This window comes from Danio rerio, chromosome 21 (genome assembly GCF_049306965.1).
Source record: "Danio rerio strain Tuebingen ecotype United States chromosome 21, GRCz12tu, whole genome shotgun sequence".
Lineage (NCBI taxonomy): Eukaryota > Metazoa > Chordata > Actinopteri > Cypriniformes > Danionidae > Danio > Danio rerio.
The window spans coordinates 9,843,618-9,870,609 of NC_133196.1; the positions used below are offsets into that span (position 1 = coordinate 9,843,618).

The 26,992-nt window shown below is 33.2% G+C and overlaps 1 protein-coding gene across 1 annotated transcript in view; it reads right to left on the reverse strand.

The window, feature by feature from the left end:
* crb2a (crumbs cell polarity complex component 2a) overlaps positions 1-25,872 on the reverse strand; it is a 34,464-nt gene extending 8,592 nt beyond the window's left edge. The window contains 1 exon segment of the mRNA NM_001045299.1: positions 25,624-25,872. Within this exon segment, the coding sequence (NP_001038764.1) occupies positions 25,624-25,693 (70 nt within the window). The 5' untranslated portion in view covers positions 25,694-25,872.
* Positions 25,873-26,992: the final 1,120 nt, after the last annotated feature.

Consider the following 26,992-nt stretch of genomic DNA (forward strand, 5'->3'; position numbering starts at 1 on the left):
ACATCAATAAACCTAACTTTTGTCAGCAGAATGGAAAACAGGCACAAACCATCCAAAACAAGGGCTAAACGGACATCAGTCCCATACTCTTAATCCTGGGTAAGACAAAATATGCAAAATATGCAACTTACAATACACAAGTTGTCACAACTTTTAAATTAATTATTATTATTATCATAATTATATATATATATATATATATATATATATATATATATATATATATATATATATATATAATTAGAAATAAATATAATTATTATAAATATATAAAAAAATGTTTTATATATATATATAATTATAAATATATAAAGAAAATTATATATATATATAATTATTATAAATATATAAATAAAATGTATTATATATATATAAATATTAAATATATAAATATTAGAAATATAAAAATGTTATATATATATATATAATAAATAAAATTATATATATATATATATATATATATATATATATATAATAAATATATAAATAAAATTATATATATATATATATATATATATATATATTATAAATATATATATATTATAAATATATAAATAAAATTAATATATATATATATATATATATATATATATATATATATATATATATATATATATATATATATATAATTTGAAATATATCCTCTAAGTTGTGACGTTTTGTCTTTAGTAAGTTGCATATCTTGTTTGTGCATATGAGTGTGTGTTTTTAAGAGCAGAATGTGGAGCAGAGCATTCATGGGGATTTTCTCGTACGAATCGGCCAATCGCATGAGAGCTCTTTGAGTCATTCCAAATTCCTGTTATCTGCATGACCTCGACCCTCAACCCCCACCGCGTGTCCAACTCCGATCCATTAGTGTGGCCCACCCATTCTTAACCCTTGTGGGGCCCCTCGTCCCCCTAAACTCTTCTCCCCCTCCTTCCCAAAAACCACTTTGCTGCTCCAACTCCCTCAATGTCGCTTTGATCAGACCTTCATCCCAAATATTCGTTCAAGCGGAACATATTAATGAATGGGCAAAAGGAATGAGGTGTTTGTGTGTCTGTCCATGTGTGCGCTTGTTTGGCATTGTGGGTGTAGCAAGGCGGCGTAGCAAAAATGGAGAAGCATTTTGTGCAAATAAAGTGAAGAGGGTGTATAATGCTCTGAAAAGTGCATGTCAGCTGTTAAACAATAATAAAAATAATATATTTAATCATGATGTTAGTTTTAAAAGTGCATTTTTTCCATTGATTATATTATTTCACCCTTGTTCCAAAATAAAATATAAAAACACATAAATAATGCTTATTATTATTTCAACTGGTAGCATGGACCTACAGTGCATCCGGAAAGTATTCATAGCGCTTCACTTTGCCACATTCTTTTATGTTACAGCCTTATGGGGTATATGCCGAAGCATGCTAATAGGACTTTTAATTTGCTATTAAACTGGGTTAAGCGCTTCCGGCGAATTAAATGGCAATGCAAAATCCAGTGCATTTAAGGTCTGTTTTCTTTAAAAATCAGCGATCTCCACTAGCTGAGTAATATCCGATTTAAAGTGGGTCTCAGATTGTACAAGAAGCACTGCATTAAATTACATTTCCCCCACCATATCTTTATTATATGAGCATTTATTTTACCCCAGTATATTCAATGGAGCTTCTGCGTTAGCCTGCCGATTCTGACGAGCGCGTGTGAGTAAACAGCTTTTTGTCTCGTTTTACGCTTGAGTAACTAAATAAATGCTAAAGTTTATTTAACTGAATGTATTTTAATAACATTACAACATCGATGCTGTATAAGGAACCGTATAAAATGAGAAAAAGTTCACAATAACAGGTCACCGGAAGTGTATCAGCATGGGAACAGCACTAGCTCGGCATGTACCCTATTGCAAAATGGACTAAATGCATTTATTTTCTCAAAATTCTACACACAATACTCTATCATGACAATGTGAAAAAAGAGTTTTTGAAATTGTTGCAAATTTATTTAAAATATAAAATCTGAAAAATCACATGTACAGAAGTATTCACAGCCTTTGCTCAATACTTTGTTGATGCACCTTTGGCAGCAATTACAGCCTAAAGTCTTTTTGAATATGATGCCACAAGCGTGGCACACCTGTCTTTGGGAATGTTTGCCCATTCCTCTTTGTAGTACCTCTCAAGCTCTATCAGGTTGGATGGAAAGCGACAGTGTACAGCCATTTTCAGATCTCTCCAGAGATGTTCAATAGGATTCAATAGGGCTCTGGCTGGACCACTCAAAGACATTCACCGAGTTGTTGTGAAGCCACTTCATTGATATTTTGGCAGTGTGCTTTGGGTCATTGTCCTGTTGGAAGATGAACCGTCGCCCCAGTCTGATGTCAAGAACACTCTGAAGCAGGTTTTGATTTAGGATGTCTCTGTACATTGCTGCATTCATCTTTCCCTCTATCCTGACTAGTTTTCCAGTTCCTGCTGCTGGAAAAACGTCCCCACAACATGATGCTGCCACCACCCTGCTTCACTGTAGGGATGGTGTTAGCCTGGTTATGAGCAGTGCCTGGTTTTCTCCAAACCTAACGCCTGGCATTCACTACAAAGTGTTCAATTTTAGTCTCATCAGACCAGAGTATTTTGTTTCTTATGGTCTGAGAGTTCTTCAGATGCCTTTTGGCAAATTCAAGGCGGGGAGTAGCTTTCGTCTGGCCACTCTACCATGCAGGCCTGATTGGTGGATTGCTCCACAGATGGTTGTCCTTCTCTAAGGTTCTCCTCTCTCCACAGAAGAATGCTTGACCTTAGACAGAGTGACCATCAGGTTATTGATCACCTCCCTGACTACGGCCCTTTCCCCCCGATCACCCAGCTTAGATGGCCGGCCAGCTCTAAGAAGAGTCCTGGTGGTTCCAAACGTCTTCCAGTAGCAGAAATTTTTCTGTAATATTCCCCAGCCTTGTGCCTTGAGACAATCCTATCTCGGAGGTCTACAGACATCTCCTTTGTTTCCATGCATAGTTTGTGCTTTGACATGCACTGTCAACCCTGGCACCTTATTTGGACAGGTGTCTGCCTTTTTAAATCATGTCCAATCAACTGAATTGACAAGAGGAGAACTCTAGTTAAGCTGCTGAGACATCTCAAGAATGATCAGTGGAAACAGAATGTACCTGAGCTCAATTTAGAGCTTCACTGAAAATTTATTTTTAATAAATTTGCAACAATTTCAAAAACTCTTTTTTTTCACTTTGTCATTATGGGCTTTTGTGTGTAGAATTTTGAGGAGATAAATGAATTTAATCTATTATATAAAAGCTGTAACTGAAACAAATGTGGAAAAAGTGAAGCGCTATCAATACTTTTCGGATGCACTGTAACTTGTAGACACTAATATTAGTGGCCATAGAAAAAAAAACTTTAAAAAGACATTTTTGATCATTTTGAGGTGAGTAACATTGCTGATGAATGGAGTAGCTAACATATGATTGTTTTATTTTGCTTGTAGTTATTTTACCTGAAAGTTCCAATTTAATATTTGCATTTATTGCAATATCCATATTCTCTCTCTCTCTTTTTTTTTTTTTTTAGATTTGTTGCTAAACCACAAAATAACTTGGTATTTTTTTTTACACTAGTAAAGCACATTTTTTTTTTACATTACTGTACAAATGTACAAAAGTAATTTACTATATCTGATGGGGATAGCTGCAGAATAATTAGCTTTTGATTATACCATCAAAACATATATGCTAAAAGTTCTTAAAAAAATAAACGTCAATAACATTTAATTGGTTTTCACTTGTTTTCACATTCCTCTATGAAGGATATGAAATTATCACAATTACGCAGTATGCTCAGAATATAATCTACAACATCTCTAAATAAACAGCAATAACATAACCTAGACCAGACACATTTGGTGACTGTTTTATCAATTTTGCAAAAATCAGTATCAAATTAAACTGAAATATTCTTAATTTTACATTCATCATGATGTTTGTTCCTGAATCTACCTCTTTCCAACTTTAAATGATTTTTTTCTTTTAATTACAGATTTGCAGCTTACAGACTTTTAAATCCGACGTGTTTGCCCAGACACTTTAATCAGCATGAAAGTGTTACTTAGTACAGAAACATCTTATCTGTCTCAAAACACACAGACTGTTCTTACACAACCCAGCTGAGAGCTTACACTGATCTGAGAACGGACATGTGGCTTACACAGTGATCTTAACACAAACAAAACAAACATTCACAGAAGTGGATGTTGTTAAAGGGATACCTGTTGATTTTAGGCCATCCAAGATGTAGGATGTATGTTTTCTTTTTGTTGCTTTTCACAATTTTATTGAATAAGATTTTTAAAAATAAGCTAGACTTTTTTCGTAGCTGAAATTGTGGTTTTTGGTAATGATTAAAATGTAGCTATCTAGCTTATCTGTACATTGAGAGTAAAAAACAAAACATGTAGACGAAACAAAACTAATTCCCGTTGCTCCTAATGATACATTAAAGGTTGTATAAATTAAAATGTCGGTGCAAAAAATGACACATTTCAGAAAGCAGATTTTAGTCCCACTTAAATGCAATCAGAGGTGCTGAAAGTTTTTTTCACCCTGATCTCACGAGGAAACGTAACTATTTTACATTTTGTCAGTTTACTGGCTAATCCGTACTAATTCATACAAGTTAAGTCGTTCGAAAATGTAAGATTTTAAAAGGGAGACATGACACACAAGGGGCGAGGCAGTGGGGCAGTAGGTAGTGTTGTCGCTTTACAGCAAGAAGGTCGCTGGTTCGAACCTCGGCTCAGTTGGCATTTCTGTGTGGAGTTTGCATGTTCTCCCTGCCTTCGCGTGGGTTTCCTCCAGGTGCTCCGGTTTCCCCCACAGTCCAAAGACATGCAGTACGGGTGAATTGGGTAGACTAAATTGTTCGTAGTGTATGAGTGAATTTGTGTGTGGATGTTTCCCAGAGATGGGTTGCGGCTGGAAGGGCATCCGCTGCGTAAAAACTTGCTGGATAAGTTGGTTGATTCCACTGTGGCGACCCCAGATTAATAAAGGGACTAAGCCGACAAGAAAATGAATGACATGACACCCAACCTCACGTCTAAACCCAACCGTCTTTGGGTGATGAGCAAATCGTACTAAATTGTACAAATGTGATCGTACAAATTCATACGAATTAGCCACTAAATCAAGAAACTCCGAACTGCCTTGAGATTGTGTTTTTTTTTTGAAGAAATTAATAGGATACATTTAGTTGTATAACTGCAATTTTTTAATTAATGTTAAATTTGCATACCGTATTTCACATTTTTCTAACTGTGCATGAAAACATTGTTTACGCCATTATTTTAAATCATTTTAAATGAGATGCAAAAACTGTCAATTTTTTTGCAAACGAATCACCTAAATTTAAAGCTAATTTGTAGCACATCAACTGTTATTTATACTGTCATTGATAATTAGGGGTATTTATTAATAATTTATTGCAGTAAGTTTGGTGGCTTCGGTTCTATCGTGACTTTCTGCAAATTTGTTCTGTTTTTTTGTTAGATTTTTTGTTTTTTGAATATAGGGCTGGCGATTCATCAAAATCAAAAAGCAAATACGATTAGTGTATGACTGTGTGTATGGATTTTATTATAATTTTTTTTCTGTTATTTGTCTTGATTGCAATGCTATTGTGGCATGGCACGGACTTTGGCACCGCTGGGGGGTGGAGTGGGTGTTTTTTTGTTTGTTTTTTTGCGGGGGCGGGGGGTTGAGGAGTGGATCTTGTTTTGTTTATTGAAAGAAAATTGTAAAGATGCTGTGACCACTCACACATAAAAATCAATAAAAACTTAATCACACACACAAAAAAAGCAAATACGATTGAGCAAAGCTGCGGTTGTGTGATCAGTAGTAAATCTTGCTGAAATACTCACAAAGTAGAAACCAATCTCCACAGTGTTTCATAATGAACAGAAGATTTAACTGCTTACTGTGATTCAGAGTAAAGGTCTTTGCGCGCTGAAGTCAGAATTTACGTCTGCATTTTACTTGCACAGCGAGTCCAATGCAAATTAATGTTAACCTCATTAACCTCAGCTTATTTTGAAATCAGTACCTACCATCCTGGCTGTTTTGAAATCACCTGCCACAATTGCTCTTTGTAGGCCATGTCTTTATATTCCATACTTTGCTTATTATAAAGGGCTTTGTGTGTCGAGTGAAGTGAATTAGTTTCTTTTGGATTTTGGAATTATGAGGTTCTATCTGACATTTTTGTCAAAATTATGTTATTGACATACAGTATTTTTATTAAATGACAACTTATTTACATTATGGGATGTTTTTTTGCAAATTGTTTACATTTTAAGACTTTTATTTAAAGCAAAAATGTTACACACATACTGTTTGCTATATGGAATGCAACACTTTGAAGCTCAATATCTCAAAATTATTTAAAACGCAGATAGAAACTTATAATTCCAAGGTGATGAATATCAAAACACCTCTCAAAACACATTTTCGAAAGCTAAAAACTAAAAAGATCTAACCTGATACAAATTTTTATTACCGATAAATGTTTTGGTGGTAGGTTGTCAATAAGATTGACACAATGTGAGGTCTAATATATATTTGTGTGTGAAAATTACGGCCAAAATTTCTGATTGGGTTGCAATAACCTTAACTAATTACATTATTTCACACAGTTAACTGAAGTTCTAAAGTGAGTTTGGAGTCAAAACATTATTTCAAACATGTACTGTAGTACACAAAGCCATAGTACATTAAGAAGCTAGACAAACAGATGTCATTATCACTGATTTATTTTCTCAATATTGTTGTCATCAAACGGTGGCGCAGTGGGTAGCATGTTCGCCTCACAGTAAGAAGGTCGCTGGTTCAAGCCCCAACTGGGTCAGTTGGCGTTTCTGTGTTTGCATGTTCTCCCTGAGTTGACAGTTACAGGTGAATTGGGAGGCTAAATTGTCCGTAGTGTATGTGTGTGAATGAGTGTGTTTGGATGTTTCCCAGTGATGGGTTGCAGCTGGAAGGGTATCCGCTGCGTAAAACTTATGCTGGATAAGTTGGCGGTTCGTTCCTCTGTGGTGACCCCAGATTAATAAAGGGACTAAGCCAAAAAGAATATGAATGAATGAAAGCATGCGCTGAAGGTTTAGTAGAACTGGCTTTACTGACAAAATGTGCATGAAAATCCCTTTTAATTAATCGCATAGCCTTAATTTGTACTTTGAACTGTCAATATAATGTTCACATTTTGAAAACAAAAATGCCATTTAAAAAAAATCTACTTAACTTATAAAAATCGTCTCCTTGGGATTATAAGGTATATGTGTTCTGAATAATTTTGAGATATTGAGCTTCAAAATTTTTGCGTTCCATAGCAGACAGTATGCGTGTAACATTTGTTTTTTTTAAATAACAAGTCTTAAAATGTACACAACTTATAAAAAAAAACATCCCATAATGTAAATAAGTTGTCATTTAATAAGAATGTCAACTCAATTTTGACAAAAATGTCAGATAGAACCTAATAATTCTAAGGTGACGTTATGTCCTTAAGTGAACTTATGTTTTTTGCACAGACTGATTATTTGCTGTATAAGACCTCAGTGTATCATTAGAAACCAGAAGGATTAAATTTGTTTTGCCTGTATATGTTGTTTTGACTCTAAAAGTGCCTTTAGACATTGACTTCTAAATCGCCAAGGACCCCAGTTTCAGCTAAAAATCTTCTTCAATGCTCCACTGAAGAAAACGTCACCTAAATCTTGCAGGGTGAGTAAATGTTTATTTTTGGTTGAACTATCCCATTAAAAGACGTTGATTTATATTAGATCCTGAAACGACTGAGATTCCTTCCCAACCCCCGTCCCAGCAAAACAAGCTTTTCTCAGACTGACCCAGCAAGTATCCACTGAGAGGGTCTTGGTTTCCATAGTTGCCGCTAAACTAATTTGGCCCTGAGACGAGGAGTTGCTGACCTCTGTGACCCCAAATCCACCTCCTCTCTGCTTTCGGTCCTGTTCTTCTCACTGTCATTTAGATCTCTTTAACGCTCCTGCCATTTCCCATCAGGGCAGAGCAATACGATTTCCCAGCTAAACATGATGCAGGGTTACTGAGGCAGATGGTGCATAATGATGTTAACCGTAAACGTCCATTGACTAGTGAAATACATGACTTATGTTATAGGGCTGGTAAAAAATAAATAAATAAACACTTGCAAGTGATCAATTCAATATCAATCCTTAAATCCGTGAGTCAACTGATTATAAATATACAGAATTATATGAAGTCAGAAGTTGGAGTTAGAATTATTAGTCCTCCTGTTCAATTTTAAAACTTTTTTTTTAATTTTCATTTTCTCATGAACTTCTTTCACTTCTTCTTCTTCTGTTAATTTGATGGAAATGTCATTAACTCTGACTTTGCGCTGCAAATAATTTTTTCACCACATCAATTTTTCTGCAGGTGTTTGCTCCAGCACTGATGGCTTCTGGGTCGTGTGGTTCGTTTTTTATTGCATTACATTGTATTCGAGCACCCTTTTTGAGATTTTAACAGATTTGTGTGTGCTGAGCATCAGTTAAGACAATGTTAGCACCTGTTAGCTTTAATTGTGGGTAAAACTGGATAGTTTTGAGCTTTTGTCAGCTAATTTCAGCTTCCTGGTTTAAAATGTTTTTTTATTGGGCGGGATCAAAGTTGGCGACGTAGTACAAAACTGCAAGTGAAAAGATGACACGTCGGTTTCTCATTCATAGCGGAGTTTTCTTATCCTATGAGAAGAGCCGGCTGCTTAATTATTCATGACTGCATGTACTTTCCGAAGGCAAGACCTGCCAGTGCCAAGCTGTGAGATACGTACCCACGGCACGCAGTATTTAGCTGTTCATGAAGGGTATGTATGTGTTTGTTTCATGATCCACGAGGTTTGTTGCATGTTTTTCCATATGTTGCTGTCAGGGCCGATACAGCAAAGCTGTGTGCAGCAAGCAGTTTTGTCGGAAGAGCAGAATTGTCTTTTATCAGGAGTTTGTTCACATTTAGACACATCGCCGTGCTGCTGTGTTCGCCTTAATCCTCTAGATTACCAGCAGGGCTAATGGTTAAAATAGACAGGGCAAGAGACCTGCTGCACTGAGTCTGCATTCAGACCCGGGGATTGAGGGAGAAGTCCTCATTTAGAGTGTTTGTTTGAACACTATTATCTTTATAATGATATAAATTGTGGTTATCTGTATATAAAATTTTGAATTACAAATGTAGCAGGCCATTAAATTACTGTTTATTTCTTTGCATTTTAACTTTGTAAACTATAAAATCATGCGTCTCCTCACGGTTTGGGTCTCATTTTGTGAGCTAACTGACAACAGTTGTTCGCTCCCCTCATTCTCCTCTGCTGGCCATGCCCACTCCTGCCCTTTGCTCGCAGAGCTCCACGCCTATTATCATGCATATTTTGAAAAAAATCTGAGGTGGACCTCAGAATTTGACCCTTTAAAAGAAAACCACAAAATGGCAGTGCATTTTTCTTTCATATTCCTATTGGTTGATTCCCGATCTTGTCTGCTCTTATTAACTATTTTATCTTGAACTGTCCCAATCCCGTAATTAAAAGCAAAGATGACTCCCATCCCGCGGGAATCCCATGGGTCACTGCATGAAAAAAAATGTCATACTCTAGTGGGGACGTTACCACTATGACGCTGGATTCTGACGAACAAATATCAGTATTTGACATCAATATGACATTGGTTTAAGATGTTGGCTCCACTTGGATTTTGGTCACTTTCTAAAACAACCTAAAATCAACCAAATATTAATGTCATTGAAAAATAATGTTGTCCTTAGACGCTGGCTAGACCTAAATTTTGGTCACCCGACATCACAACCTAAATCTAACCTAGTATAATTGTCTTGTGTGCCTGTTGGGCAATAAGTAAATGCACTACAGAATGTTACAATTACACACAGCCACACATGAGATGTAAACGCTTCAGCTTTTTACAGCGTAATACTCACAACTCTTGAGTACTTTTCAAAGGTTTACTTTTTACTCATACTACTAATATTTACAACAGATTCTTTTACTCGCACTACATTTTTAGGGAAGTAATGGTACTTTTACATGAGTATGACTTTTCAGTACTCTTTCCACCACTGCTTATTTAGGGTGCTTTCACATCTGTAGTTTGCTTCATTTGGTCCGGACCAAGGGCAACAAATGATACATTGTTGCATTTTCTGCCGTCTTTGGGTAATTTTCACACCACACTGCTGGCTTTGGTCTGAACCAGTTGAAACGAACCAAAATGCAATCATCTGACAAAATCCACATCTCTCATTGGCCAGATGTTGTTGAACATATTTGCTAAACTGCTTATTGATTGGTTAGAATTCACGTGCGGGAAAATGCTAACAAACTCCCGCAAGTAAACAAAACCGGCAGACACAAAATGACGTTTTTACTCTGGAGGGACGACTGCGCTGACTGATTGTATGCCTGCTTTAAACAAACTATACATTTCGAGAATGAAGCGCGGCTGCGGCTGGAAAACAGTGTTTAATGCATCGCTCGTCACTTCAGGAGGAGGCTTGAATTAATTTAGCTAAACTGCGACATGGTCATCTTGTGGAAGTATTACCAACGATCCATAAGATAATGTTTTCCCCTCTTTCTGTTGGTAAAGCTCTGTCAACAAAATATTTTCCTCCATATCCGATAATGTACAGCGCATTGGCCTACGGCAGCTGGATTAGTCCAAAAGGCGCAGTACTCTTTGCTGTTGGACCTTTTTAGTACGGATCACATTCTCACCACAAACGAACCGATCCAGAATTCGTTTGAAAGCGTACCGAGACCACCTCTTCAAGCAGGTCTCGGTACACTTATTTGGTCTGCTTTTGGTGCGCACTCGAGTAGGATTGCTGCATTCACACCTGCCCAAATGAACCGCAACAAAAGGGAAAACGAACTCTAGTGCGATTCACTGGAACTAAGTAAGGCAGGTGTGAAAGCACACTTAGTAGTACTTTAAGTTTGCAAGTATTGCACAGTATTGTGTTTAAATCTGAGTAAATATTATATGTATTATAGGTTAAATATGTTATAGTAAATAAAAATGAATACACTTAAATATTTGGTCCCACTTTATATTAAGTGGCCTTAACTAATATGTACTTACATAAGAATTAATAGTTTGTTACAATGTACTTATTGTGTAAATAAATGTATTTACTGTGTACTTATGCTTGATTAAATACATGTATGTAATTACATCTGTAGTTAACTTTTGTAATTACACTTGTAAATACACTGTTGACTATCCCTTACACCTTAACCCACCCTTAAACCTACCCATGCCACCAAACCTCAACTCAAAAGCACCACAAGTGTTCTCAAATACATTATAAATACAGTAAGTACATTGTATTTTTTTTTTTGATGTAAGTACATAGTAGTTAAGGACACTTAATATAAAGTGGGACCATATTTTCTTTTGCTTGCTTCTTACAGTTTTTACACCATTGCGCCCAATTTTTTTTTTTTTTTTTAATCTCTGACCTTTTTTTTATTTTTTATCTCTGACCTTGAGGGGGTGGTAGTACATTTAAACAGTATACCAGGGCTAAAAATAAATTCACTTAAATCAAATGGAGAGCTTGTGAATCAGAATCTAATCGAAGTGGTACATTTGAATCAATCCTTTTTTTTTTTCGATGGATCTCCTTCACTATCACTGAAGGACGCCGATGATCTGCTTTCTGCTCTGGCCTCTGCTCACCTGCGAATTAAACTGAGCGTTTAGAGAAAATCAAAGTGGATTACGATGTCTGTACCTCATTTAGCTTCTGTACTCTTACACAAACAAGTGAGCGCAGAGACATTAGCCAACAACTTTAATGTCACGTTCTCAGGCGATGGATCTCGCATGTCATTGTTTCAGATTAAATATGTGACTCTTTTGGTCTTGTGCAGTGGATGTATAGTGTTTGTTGTGTATTATATGCTGTGTCCTGTCAGATAGAGATGGAGTAGGTCACCGATCTGAGCATAATCCTCTCAGAGCGCTGTGTGTAAAACAGGACAGCTTTAAGTTAGTCTATGCTACTGAGCAGACAGCTTTTGCGAGCTTAGTATACAGTTCTCTGTCACCTTGTTTTCAGAGAAATTCCTGAAAAAGACACCTTTGTTCTAATGGTAATTTTGGTTGACCATATTTTAGTAGCTTTTTTTTTTTTTTTTTTTTTTTTTGGGTCTTCAGTGTCTACAAATCAGCATATTACAATGATATTTAAAGTAAATAAATAGTAAATAGATTTATAGTCAAATATTTATTCATGATATATAATAAAAAGAAAAAAATAACACTTTTAAACATATAATGATAGTATATGATAATAATATATATGATATTTATGATGATAGTATTATGCTCACAATATTACTTTTTCTGTGTGGAGTTTGCATGTTCTCCCTGTTTTGGTGTGAGTTTCCTCTAGGTGCTCCTGTTTCTCCCACAGTCCAAAGACATGCGCTATAGGTGAATTGGATTAATTAAATTGGCTGTTGTGTATGTGTTTCCCAGTACTGGGTTGCGGCTGGAAGCCTGCATAAAACATATGCCTGAACAGTTGGCGGTTCATTCCGTTGTGGCAACCCCTGATAAATAAGGGACTAAGCTGAAGGAAAATAAATGAATGAATTGATTACTGCTCTTAAAAGTGCTCTAACATAACAAAATAAATAATTATTTCAAAGTAACATAGAATTAAACATGAAATATGATATGTAGAGGTCCTCTAAAATTAAACATGAAAGACTTGTAATATATATAGATTATATCCAATGTATTACTGCTCATCTTATACATATTAATTCTCTACTAAATGTATCAAAACGTGTCAACAAATCAGCATATGACAATGATTTTTAAAGTAGCAGCTTTTGAAAAAGTATCCCTTTTTTCATAGAAATAAAGAGTATTTTTAAATATATTAAGACAGTAAATAATTATTTAAATTTTCGGTAATAGTTCACAATATTGCTGCTCTTAAAACAAGCATACAAACAATTTTTTAATGATTTATTGAATTTTATAAATAATTACAGAAGTAACACAGAGAATTAAACCTGACACTTTACAAAGACTAATATGGTAAAAAGTATTATTCTTGTGAAATGTAAATAAAATAAAAAATACTATATTTGTATTGACATTTCCATAGAAAATGTGTAGCAATGTAAAAAAATTACAATAAAATAATATTAATACACTTGGTAAGGTTGGTAATATTTTTAAAAAGTGTATTCATTTTTTTTTTATTGTAATTATTTTTATTTCTGATAGTATATGTATATGATTATATATATATATATATATATATATATATATATATATATATATATATATATATATATATATATATACATACATACATATATATACACTCAAGTTAATATTGTGTTTTATTATATTATATAATTTTATATTATACTATACTATTATATTATATTATATTATATTATATTATATTATATTATATTATATTATATTATATTATATTATATTATATCCAATGTAGTACTGCTTATTTTTACACATATTAATCCTGTCGAAAATGTGTATAAAATTATTGTAATATGCTGATTTGTTGACACTTTTCATAAAGTAACAGCTGTTGAAAATGTCTTTTTTTTCTTTCATAGAAATAGAGTATTTTAAAATGTATAGAGACATCCAAAGCAGCCTAAACCAAAAAATATTAATTGATTTTGTTAATAAAAATAATCGACTATTTATTTTTACTTATTGAAATAAATAATAATTTACCTGGAAAAAAATGTTTTCTACTGAAGAAAAGATTTCTAATATATATAATTATTATATTAATAATATTTCACGATATTACTGCTCTGAAAACAAGCGTAGAAACTAATCTCTTTCAAAAATTGTTAGAGTTTTATAAATAAATACAAAGCAATATACAGAATTAAACAAAAACTTTATAAAGAAATAGGTTTTCTTGTAAAATGTAAAAAAATTTAACTTTATCATATTTCCATCAAATATTTACAGCAATTGTAAAACAAAAAACATTGCATGAATATAAATAAGAAAATAATATTGATTTAATATATACATTTGTAAAAATATTACTAACCTTACCAAGTAAACATACTAAGGTAATAAATGTATATTACATTATATTATATTATATTATATTATATTATATTATATTATATTATATCATATTATATTATATTATATTATATTATATCCAATACAGTACTCCTCATTCTTACAGATATAAATCTTCTATTAAATGTGCCTGTGGAATGTGGACAGGCATCAGTGTGATGTGTTTGTGTTGGATGTGGAGACAGGCTGTAGTGCTTTAACACTGAGCTTTGGCAGAGATCTTCTCATTCTCCTGCATCTGTCTTGAGCGCTGCGTTTTTTTCCTCAGTGTTTAAGGTTATCAGTGTGAGACGCTGGAAGAATGTCAGACACGCAGGTTCTGTACAGCGCTGATACCAGCTGTCAATCAACCAAAACCCCTCCCCTTTGTTTACCGGACTGTCAATCATCTCGGTTTGAGTCTGATGTCCTGCAGTGAGAGGGAGTGACGAGTTAGTTTTACGATTTTAGGGGTTACAGATTTTAGAGGCGTCAGGTGAAGAAACTGCATCTGTATTAGTGTGTGTTTTCATGCAGTTTGAGTGGAAACATGAATACAACAGTGATTAGCATGAGATCTGTTTTATTTTGGTGTAATTTGGTGTTAATATTAGAAGTTTTTTGTATTCATTTTTATCTCAAGTTAGTTTTAGTGTACTTATTACATTTTATTTCATTTTAGTCTAGTTAGTCTTAGTATTTTTGCTTTAAGTTTGTACATTTTGTCTGTGGTTTCCGCATTTTGTGATTCACAAGCGTTTTCTGTGTATTTATGGGTCTGAACTGCATTATGGGATGTTGATCTCTGCTCTGTCGACTTTTGATGTTGTAAATTTGACTTTACAATTAAACAGTGGCTTTTAATGACAATTTAGTTTAAAGTCATATAATGTATAATAAATAATAAAGTATAGTGACTATTAGCTATCTGCCTCGTCTGTTAAAGCCACAAAGAGGAAATAACTGTTGGGGATGTTTGTTTGATTGATTATTGATTGAAATGTATAATAAATGGAGAAATAGCTCTGTAAAATAACAGAAAACGTACTGGAAATTCATTACAAGGTCTTTATATCAAAATATACAACACCAAACCAGACACTTTTTCAAAGTTTTTAAGGTTAAAAGTTGTTGGAAGAAAGATCAAAATCCCATAATGTAATTCAAAAGTAGAAATAAATAGGGAAAAATATAAACCTGATGTACTGATATTTTTGTAAATTGTGGAACATGCATTTTTGGGTCACTTTTATTTTTATAAAATGTCTAGATAGTCTGAATTAATTTGTACTGCTGATATGCCTAGTGGTCACGTTAAATATAAATGCATAGTTTATACTTTTTATATATACTTTATACTTAGTTTATTGTGCTTGTAAGTATAACTATTAGTTTTGTAATTTTAGTACTTTTTTTACTAAATTATACTTGTATTTTGTCAGTTTTATGATGTTTCATTTGTTTCGTTTGTTATTTTAGTACATGAAATAAGCAAGCTAAATTAATGGAATGGTATTATTAATTTTACAGTAAAACATGAATTAGTTTTACAGTTTGCTCATATTTAGTACGTTTGCATATTTGAAAGTGTTTTTGTTTTAATGGCTGCACTAAATAGCATTGAAGATTAGTGGAAGTTATAAGTTATACTAATCTACTAAGGTAGATTAGTAATTACTGCTGCTGCTGCTACTACTACTACTACTACTACTACTACTACTACTACTACTATTAATAATAATAATAATAATAATAATAATAATAATAATAATAGAAAATCAAACAAGAAGAGTCTTAAAATCCTTTTTTTGTGTGAGGAAATACTTTCCGCCGCCATTCACACACAGCTGATGTCAGAACAGCAGAAACCATTACTACTTCACAAACGGCACTTTAGAGTTAGTATTTGAATGATTCTCTAGCGTAATATCTAATGTGATGACAACAAAAATTTTATATATCTAAAATATATCAAAAATATCTAAAATTTTGCTGACATTTTAAGATTATAAGGCTTACTTAAATGCCATCTGTCTAGAGACATCAGTCTATTTCTCTGTTGCAATCAGGATATCATAATAATTCACCTCGAAAAAGCTAAAGCAAAGCAAACACTACCAGATTATAGTATAAATACAGCACTACAACATAAAAAGAGAGAGATCAACTTAGAATGTCCCTCACTTGTTGTATAAGGATTTGATCAGCTGCAGTTTGAAAATAAAAAAATTTCTCTGTCGCCATCTCGTGGTGGAACATCGACTGTCCTTGCTCTGCTCAGTACGACAGGCTGATGGCTGCTAACACGCTCTATCAAATAAATGATACAAATTTAAAATAGGCACTATCCTTTTAAACAAACTGCATAGTTGCAATCAAAACAACTGCAATCTTAACTAAAAAAAAGCCTTGAAAGTACTTTGTTGTTCTAAAGCTGCAATATTTGTCAACCTGTTGTGAATTTGAATTGCTGTCACTCTATGTAGGTGGACTAATACAGAAGGGTGAGGAGGCTGGACGAGTGCTGTCGATTGCAGAATATCATACGGCTATTAGCCAATCAGTTTCGAGGACCAGACAGAATTGTTGTATATATAATTATATTTAATTGTTATATAATTAATTATAACAATTTTTATTCATTTTAATAGACATTTAAGAACATTTCCTATATGCATTTTGTCAGTTTTATAATGTTTCATATATTTAATTTATTATTTTAGCACAAGAAATAAGTAAAACAAGCTAAATTAATCTATTTTTTTCAGATGCAACATTATTGAGAATTATATTGTTAATATTTCTGATTGAAATAAAAGTCAGTAAATTGTATTGCATAAGTTGACACAAATATCAAGTAATACATGAATTAGTTTTACATTTGCTCACATTTAGTATGTTTGCACAAGTGTTTTTGTTTTGATGGCTGCACTAAATAGCATTGAAGATTAGTAGAGGTAATGTAATTTTACTACTACTACCCTGCTGAAAAATCCAGCTTAAACCAGCCTAGGTTGGTTGGCTGGTTTGAGCTGGTTAACCAGCCTGGTTTTAAAGGGGTTTTGGCCATTTCCCGGCTGGTTTCCAGCCATTTCCAGCCTGGTCTTAGCTGCTCAGGCAGGGAGATGACCAGCTAAAACCGACTTGACCAGCCTAGCCAAGCTGGGAGTCCAGCCAAAACCAGCTATGTCCAGCTTAAACAAGGCTGGTCAAGCTGGTTTTAGCTGGATTTGGCTGGTCATTTTCCTGGAAACCAGCTTAAACCAGCCAACCAGCCTAGGCTGGTTTAAGCTGGATTTTTCAGCCGGGTACTCATAATAATAATAATAATAATAATAATAATAATAATAATAATAATAATAATAATAATAATAATAATATTAAAAACATTTTGAAAACCTAAAAATTGTACAATTCTGTACCATTAATGCTTTAACAAACAGTATGGACTTTGAAGGCAAGAGTTTAACTAGTCATCCCTTTGGGTGTGATGTTTGTGTCGGGTTTATGTGTGAGTTAGATGAGGAGATCGTCCATATCCATAGGAGATAACACTCCTTTAATATGCATCTGTCCAGAGATATGGGTGTGAACGGATGGCTCACAGACAGAATGAGAGCAGGAGGGCAGCTGGACGTGTGTGAGATGTGTGACAGAACCTGGTGATAACCTGAGATCTGTTTACTTTCACAGCCACAGGACAGACCACTGCGGCCATTGGTTTGTATGTGCGCTCAATTCTTATTAGTACACCTAAAATTGAATGTCACACTAAATATAAACTGTTTTGACTATAGTTGTTGTTAGCACTGACATGAACTCAGCGGGTCTTTGTCATTAGCTCCTCACTGCTAATTAGCTTTATTCCTCCTTACAACCGGAGTTTTAACCTTTAAGGCTTTATAGGTGATGCTTTTGTTGTTACACCACATTAGCATTAACACAATGCTTTTAGCATTAGCTCTAGCTGAAGGACTGTAGCATTATTCTTTGAGATTCTGTACATCCGAAAAGACCATTTGTTTTGTTAACTATTTTGTGATTTAATATATGTTGCTATGTGGTTCTAGTAGGACAGTGGAGAATTTAAAGCCACTTGGATTAACTTGTGTTATGAAGTGAAGTGATTTATTCATATACAGCTTTTGAAAATATTAACATAATTTTATTCTATTCTAAAAATGTATATAGTTTCTTTCAAATTTAAAATAAAACTGTAATGATTTACATTAAAAAGAAATCTACAACTAGTTAAGTTGTGTATGTGACAGGTGATGTGCTGTGCGAGACTTGTTAAGTCCAGTATGTGAATAATGATATGCTGTGAGAGACTAGTTAAGTCTAGAAAGTGATTGATGTGCTGTGAGAGACTAGCTAACACCTGTAAATGACTAGTGATATGTGGTGAGAGACTAGTTAAGTCCAGTAAGTGATAGGCTGTAAAAGACAATTTAAGTCCTGTAAATGAGTAGTTATTTGCTGTAAGAAACTAGTTAAGTCCAGTAAGTGACTGATATGCTGTGAGAGACTAGTTAATTTCTGTAAATAACTAGTGATATGTAGTAAGAGACCAATTAAGTCCTGTAAGTGACTTGTGATGTTCTGCAAGAGACTAGTTACGTCCTGTAAGTGACTGATATGCCATGAGAGACTAGCTAGTGATATGCTGTAAGAGACTAGTTAAGTCCAGAAAGTAATTGATTTGCTATGAGAGACTAGCTAACATCTGTAAATGACTGATATGCGGTGAGAGACTAGTTAAGTCCAGTAAGTGATTTATAGGCTGTGAGAGACAAGTTAAGTCCTGTAAATGAGTAGTTATTTGCTGTAAGAAACTAGTTAAGTCCAGTAAGTGACTGATATGCTGTGAGAGACTAGTTAATTTCTGTAAATGACTAGTGATATGTGATAAGAGACCAATTAAGTCCTGTAAGTGACTAGTAATGTTCTGCGAGAGACTAGTTACGTCCTGTAAGTGACTGATATGCCATGAGAGACTAGTTAAGTCCTGTATGTAAGTAGTGATATGCTGTGAGAGACTAGTTAAGTCTAAAAAGTGATTGATGTGCTGTGAGAGACTAGCTAACATCTGTAAATGACTAGTGATATGCGGTGAGAGACTAATTAAGTCCTGTAAGTGACTAGTGATGTTCTGCGAGAGACTAGTTACGTCCTGTAAGTGACTGATATGCCATGAGAGACTAGTTAAGTCCTGTATGTAAGTAGTGATATGCTGTGAGAGACTAGTTAAGTCTAAAAAGTGATTGATGTGCTGTGAGAGACTAGCTAACATCTGTAAATGACTAGTGATATGCGGTGAGAGACTAATTAAGTCCAGTAAGTGATTGATAGGCTGTGAGAGACAAGTTAAGTCCTGTAAATGAGTAGTTATTTGCTGTAAGAAACTAGTTAAGTCCAGTAAGTGACTGATATCCTGTGAGAGACTATATAAATTCTGTAAATGACTAGTGATATGTGATAAGAGACCAATTAAGTCCTGTAAGTGACTAGTAATGTTCTGCAAGAGACTAGTTATGTCCTGTAAATTACTGATATGCCATGAGAGACTAGTTAAGTCCTCTATGTGACTAGTGATATGATGTGAGAGACTAGTTAAGTCTAGAAAGTGATTGATGTGCTGTGAGAGACTAGCTAAATTCTGTAAATGACAAGTGATATGCGGTGATAGACTAGTTAAGTCCAGTAAGTGATTAGGCTGTGAGAGACAAGTTAAGTCTAGTAAATGAGTAGTTATTTGCTCTAAGAAACTAGTTAAGTCCAGTAAGTGACTGATATGCGGTGAGAGACTAGTTAAGTCCAGCAAGTGATTGATAGGCTGTGAGAGACAGGTTAAGTCCTGTAAATGACAAGTAAGATGCTGTGAGAGACTAGTTAAGTCTTGTAAATGACTATTGATATGCGGTAAAAGACTAGTTTAGTCCAGTAAGTGATTGATAGGCTGTGAGAGACAGACTAAGTCCTGTAAATGACTAGTGATATGCTGTGAAATACTAGATAAGTCCTGTAAATGACTAGTAATATGGTGTGAGACTAGTTAAGTCCAGTAAGTGACTGATATGTTGTGAGAGATTAGATAAGTCCTATAAGTGATTGATATGCTGTTAGAGACTAGCTTAATCCTGTAAATGACTAGTGATATACTGTGAAAGACTAGTTAAGTACTGTAAATGACTAGTTTTATGCTTTGAGAGACTAGTTCAGTCCAGTAAGTGATTGATAGGCTGTGAGAGACAGGTTAAGTCCTGTAAATGACCAGTGATATGCTGTGAGAGACTAGTTAAGTCCTGTAAATGACTAGTGATATGCTGTAAGAGACTAGTTAAGTCCAGTAAGTGACTTGTATGCTGTGAGAGACTAGTTAAGTCCAGTATGTGACTGGTATGCTGTGAGAGACTAGTTAATTCCAGTAAGTGAATGCTATGCTGTGAGAGACTATAAGTCCTGTAAATGACTACTAATATGCTGTGAGACTAGTTAATTCCAGTAAGTGACTGATATGCTGCGAGAGATTAGTCAAGTCCTGTAAGTGATTGATATGCTGTTAGAGCCTCGCTTAATCCTGTAAATGGCTAGTGATATAATGTGAAAGACTAGTTAAGTCCTGTAAATGACTAGTTACATGCTGTGAGAGACTAGTTACATCCAGTAAGTGACTAGTTAATTCTTATTAATGACTAGTTATGTGCTTTGTAAGTGAATGCTATGCTGTGAGAGACTATAAGTCCTGTAAATGACTAGTAATATGCTGTGAGACTAGTTGAATCCAGTGAGTGACTGATATGCTGTGAAAGACTAATTAAGTCCTGTAAGTGATTAATATGCTGTGAGAGACTAGCTAAATCCTGTAAATGACTAGTGATATACTGTGAGAGACTAGTTAAGTCCTCTAAATGACTAATGCTGTGCTGTGAGAGACTAATTAAGAGACTAGTTCAGTCCTGTAAGTGACTAGTGTCATCCTGTGACAGACTAGTCATGTGGCACTATTTTTTAATATTTGCATTCGTATTAACTCCACTAGCGAGTATACTCTTGTTTTCATGAGCAGGGTCTCGACTCTGAAAGTGCAGTAGACTGTGTAGTGTGAATGTGTTCTTGCCTGGCTGGCGTGTGAAGGTCTCCTTCCCTCGCTGTGCTGTATTTGGGATTAGTATTGGGGGTTGAGTCTATTGTAGACACTTCTTTTAAAGAAGTCATGTGAATTCCAGGATCCCCCTCATTTCCCCGAGCACTTGATGTCACATTTGCATGCGTGATTTGACATGAACTATAAGCTCAGTCAGGACATCGAGCCAGTTTCACCCCGTTTCCACATTGACTCCCATTAGTCTATGCAAATGTCCTCGAGATGCAGTGTTGTAATTGCCACACCACTCTTGACACCTCAGTGGCACGATCTGAGTCAGTTTGACTGAGCAAATAATGTAAGTGTCAACTTTTCTATGTACATTTTTTTATAACACTTTAGACCAAAACTAACATTGACATGAGAAATATCCCAATGCTGCTTGTAAAAGCTTTGTTACTGTTATTTATTTATTTATTTATTTTATTATGTTATTGCTTAATTTTATTTTAAGAGTAGTTTTTAATAAAAACAACAGTTAAAAATAATTAAAAAAATAAAAGTTTTGTTGCACTTTTTTTGCATTGAATAAAGGGGAGAAAGATTTTTCTATTTTTTCATAAACTTTATTCTAGTAGTTTTACCTTGTTTTACCTTTTAAAATAATTATAATGACAAATATTATCTTATAAAGCATATTAATATAATCTTTCTTTTATTTAAAACTTTATTTTGTGCCATTTAATTTCCATTTTATTGTAAAGAATCATTGTAATAACTTTTTTATAATATTTCCAACCATTTTTTTCAGTTTGTTTATGCAATATGACATTTAAAATTAATTAAATTTAACATGCAATCTTTATTTCAGTGAAACGCATTAAAATGGATATCCTGGATGTTGTCAAAATTTAGTAAAAAGTGGATATAAGTATTGTGCAAAGCATAAACATTGGCACTTCTGTTGCCCATGAACTCAAACAGTCATATATACACAATTACATGCACCATTTCCAACTTCAAACCATCAATATTTCACACTAAAAAGCACATATTTGTTATCATCCACAAAAGCATTCCCTGGTTATGATCACTACAGAGTTAAATACTCAGAGACAGCTTAACTGTGCAGTCAGATGAAAGAGCGTTAAGCCTACAGGACGCAAAAGCAAACAGAGCTCGTTAAAAGTGCTTAACGCGGATTCCAGCCTCATACACCGTCCAGTGACTCAGGCCTGCTCTCATGGCAACGCGAAACAATGAAGCCCACCCCCCAAACTTTGTTCGATTCAGACAGAGGGCCTGAGAGTGATGAAGGAGAGGAAAAAAAAAATGCGTAACCTCCCCCAAACTCCTGTCTGTACCAAACACCAGTCAAATGCACTCCAGACAGGAGGAGACGACAGTAACACTCCACTGCATCTCAGAGAAAAGCAGATAACATGACCACAACACTATAGTAATGCTTAAAACATCCACTGACTCATTCAAACTAATGTAAAAGATTTGGCATGTGATCTTAAATAGATAGTTCAGCCAAAACAAATAAATAAATATAAATCTTTTTTTTTTTTTGTCGTGTTTTTAAATTATTATTATTTTTTCAGTTCATTTAGGATTTAAATATATAATTATGTATGTTTTTATATTATAATATGTTTTTTTTTAAATTTCAACAGTTTCAAAATGTTTATGGATATAGATTTTAAAGGGTTTTATGGTCATTTCTATGTTTATAATATATCTAAATAGATTTATTAACTATTATTATTAATTTTGTACTTCTGATGTGTGGTTGTCAACTTACTGAGCCTACACACAAGAGTTGGAGAAAAATACTAATTTTAGAAGAAAATATCAAATGGCTTTTAGAAGTTTTTTGCATCTAAACTCTTCATATATTTTATTTGAGTACAGGATTTAATAATTGCATTCAATTTTAAAGTTTAATATTTTTGTAAAATATTATATAAAAAAATGTATAAATTAACAATGAAATGATTTTATAAAAATATAAAACAATTAAAAAAAAAATATATATATATATATATAAATATATATATATATATATATATATATATATATATATATATATATATATATATATATATATATATATATATATATATATATATTACAATTAATTTGTTATGAAAAATCTGTCATTTTTTTACAATATTTATTTCTAAGTTAATTTAACCCAATTTTGTGTGAAGTATAGACAAACCCAACTGTTGGGGTAAATTTCTAAATTAAATTTGGTTAGGTTTGTCCATACCTATTTTAACCAGCAGGTGTTTGGTTGCACACATTTTCTAAAATATATTCTTTTGTGATCAGCAGAGGAAAGAAATTAATTCAAATCTGGGACAAATTTGAATAAATAACGGTTTCATTTTCATTTCTGAATGAACTTGTGGTGAAAAAGTGATAATAACAAGAACCATGTTATTCGCCAAAATCATTTAAAGAGTGAAGAAGATTTGAACATCTACATAGAGATTTTTTTCTCCTTTATAAAGGACCTTTAATGTAATGTAAACATTACATGTATTGTTTTCATGGGTGTCGATAACAAACATTTAATTTTAACAAAATATAAGACACAATATTTCATAAACACTAAAACAAAAACCTTTCCCAGAGAAGGGTTGCGGCTGGAAGGGCATCCGCTGTGTAAAAACTTGCTGGATAAGTTGGCGGTTCATTCCGCTGTGGTAACCCCAGATTAATAAAGGGACTAAGCTGACAAGAAAATGAATGAATGAATAAAACAAAAACCTACACTGTACAAAAATATATGATCAATTAGTCCCGACAGCAAATGTTTTAGTCCATTATAAATGATTAAACTAAGGTAATCATGTTCAAACTTAGCTTTATGAGTTGCGCCCTCTGTTTTAAGTCAGTTTCACATAATATAAGTTCAATGAACTCATAAGGTTAATTTAATTCAGCTTTAAAATTTAAGGCAAAAATTATTTTTTTTACAGTGTACATATATAATTTCATATATAAGGAGGACATATGTTTTGAATTTATTGTAACTTATTAAACTAAGTTAATCATGTACTAACTTAATTTTAAAAGTTTTAACTTAATTTAAAGTCAGTTTAACATAAGATAAGTTCAATGGACACATAAGGTTAATTTGATTCAGCTTAAAAAATCAAGGCAGCCAGTGTTTTTTTTAAAGTGTAGGGTTTGACAGTTTTTATAATTTATTTTTATATCGTCTTCTGGAAACATTTAGCTAAAATATAAATAGTTATGGTTGCTAGGGTGTTTTGAGTGGTTGTTAGGTTGCATTTTTCTTTATTCATAGTTATATAAGTCAAAAGAAAAATACCTGATTTATACTTTTTCAATAATTGTTGAATATATTAGTATTAGCATTAAACATATCTGAACAAGTACAGACAAAGTGCTTAGTATGTATGAGTACACCCCCCACAAATCTCTCATTTAAATTAATATTTTCTTGAGGATGCATTAAAATACGATATTTGTATAATATATAAATATATACATTAGTTTAGTCAGCACTGAAGCCAAATCTTGAGCTAATCTTACAAAATAACTTTTAATAATGGTTTAAAAATTAGTAGCCCAAATGTATATGTTAGGAAAAACATTAAATAAACTTTTCAAAAATAGCAAAAATCAAGAGAAACAAAAATGTATACAATTTTGTTGAAATTTTGTAGTTTGTTATATTTTTTGCATGATTTTAAATGCATTATCTTTCCATTCCTAAATATGTTCTGTGACTAAAATGTTATTTTAATAAATATTATCTGTTTAATAATCAGGTTTGTTCAAATGCACCAATATATATTACCCATATTCACTGAGAAATGGATAAAAATATTATTTTTTATAATGGGGTGTACTCATATATGCCGAGCACTATATTAGTATTAGCATTATACATCTAAACAAGTACAGATATGTAAAACACAAAGTTATCTGAAACATTAAAGTAGACCCTTGCTTATATTTTAGAATGCTTTTTATTTTTATAAAAGAATTTTTGTACATTTTAAAATCAGTGAAGCCTGTTGCTCAAACTAAACCATCTGAAAAAACTTGCCTTTCTCAAAATAAAACAACCAAATATTATCAGAACATCAGATTCCAACCATTTCTGACCACAATATCCTATAAAAATGTTCTCTGCAGCTTTAAATATATGCTCATCCTGATCTTTCTTTCATTGTTTAGGATAACCACATGGAAAAGATTACCTTCATGCTCTATTATTTTACTCTGAGTTACTATGATTGTAGAATTTTATACATCCTGTCTCCTGTGTTGTTTCTGTAGGTATTGAGAAAGAGAAAGAATAAACTCACCCCATTTGAACATCATCATGGTCAGTAAAACCGTCCCGGGACCCTTCAGATGCACTTTCCTGATCTCCATGGTGACGTGAAACAAACTAAATATTCCCAACTCGACTTCCTTTAAGCTTTAACCTCTCTGGGAGTACTTCATAGTGGATCAGACATCAAATAAAACCATCAGATGTCCGAATTCCTGCTTGATCCTGTAATTCCAGCAAGCGCGAGGGTGTGTGTGTGTGGATCAGATGAGGTTCCTCTGTCCAGCATCAGAGTGTTCAGTGGCTCATTGTACATGCAGTAATGAGACTAACTCTTGCAGCCAATCATGATGGGGTTTACCACACTAATCACCCTGAGAGGGAGGAGCCGGAAAACCAGAAGTGGACTTCAGCACCAGGACTCAAGTGTGAGTGTTTACTACAAAAGATCAGACAAAATATCCCACTGTGAACATCCAGGGATTTCTTCAAGTGTAAAAGTTATCCATAAAGTTAGAAATGTTTTAATAACAATGACAGCTTAATGAAAACACAAGATAAAACAACACTTGTACATGACATATTGTTTTAATTATAATTGTAATTCTGTTACAGTTTTATTAATCCAATAATATTATATATAATTGTTATAATAATTAGAATATTCAGATCAAATGTTTTTAATTTCTTTAACATCTGTAAGGTTTGTTTTAATCCTAATGAAATTTATAATTAATTCAGTTTTTTTTATTTATTTTCTATTCTAGTTTTATTTATTGTTTTATAATTGTATGCTTTTTAAGTTTAAGCTTTTTTTTGGTTACATTTTACATATATGTTTGAAGTTTAATTATTTTAATATTTCTTTTCTGTGTGGTTTTCAAAACGGTTACCTGTTGCTTTATGTGCGTGTTATAGTTTTTATATTTAACATTCTACTTTATTTGTAGTTTTATTGTCACTTTTTTGCATTACTTTACAATCATGCTTTATAATCAAGTCCTCAACAACCACATTTTTTCGATGCTTTTGCAGGTAAGCAGGAGAAAATGAACACTCAGGTAAGTTCAAAATGTGCATTTCATATATATAATGTTGAACATACAGTTGAAGTTAAAATTATGAGCTCCCCTGTTTATTTTTTCTCCAATTTCTGTTTAACGGAGAGACGATTTTTTCAACACATTTCTAAACATAATAGTTTTAATAACTCAATTCTTGTAACTGATTTATTTTATCTTTGCCATGATGACAGTAAATAATATTTGACTAGATATTTTTCAAGACACTTCTATACAGCTTAAAGTGACAATTAAGGCTTAACTAGGTTTATTAGGTTAACTAGGCATTATAGGTTAATTAGGCAAGTTATTATATAATGATGGTTTATTTTGAAGACA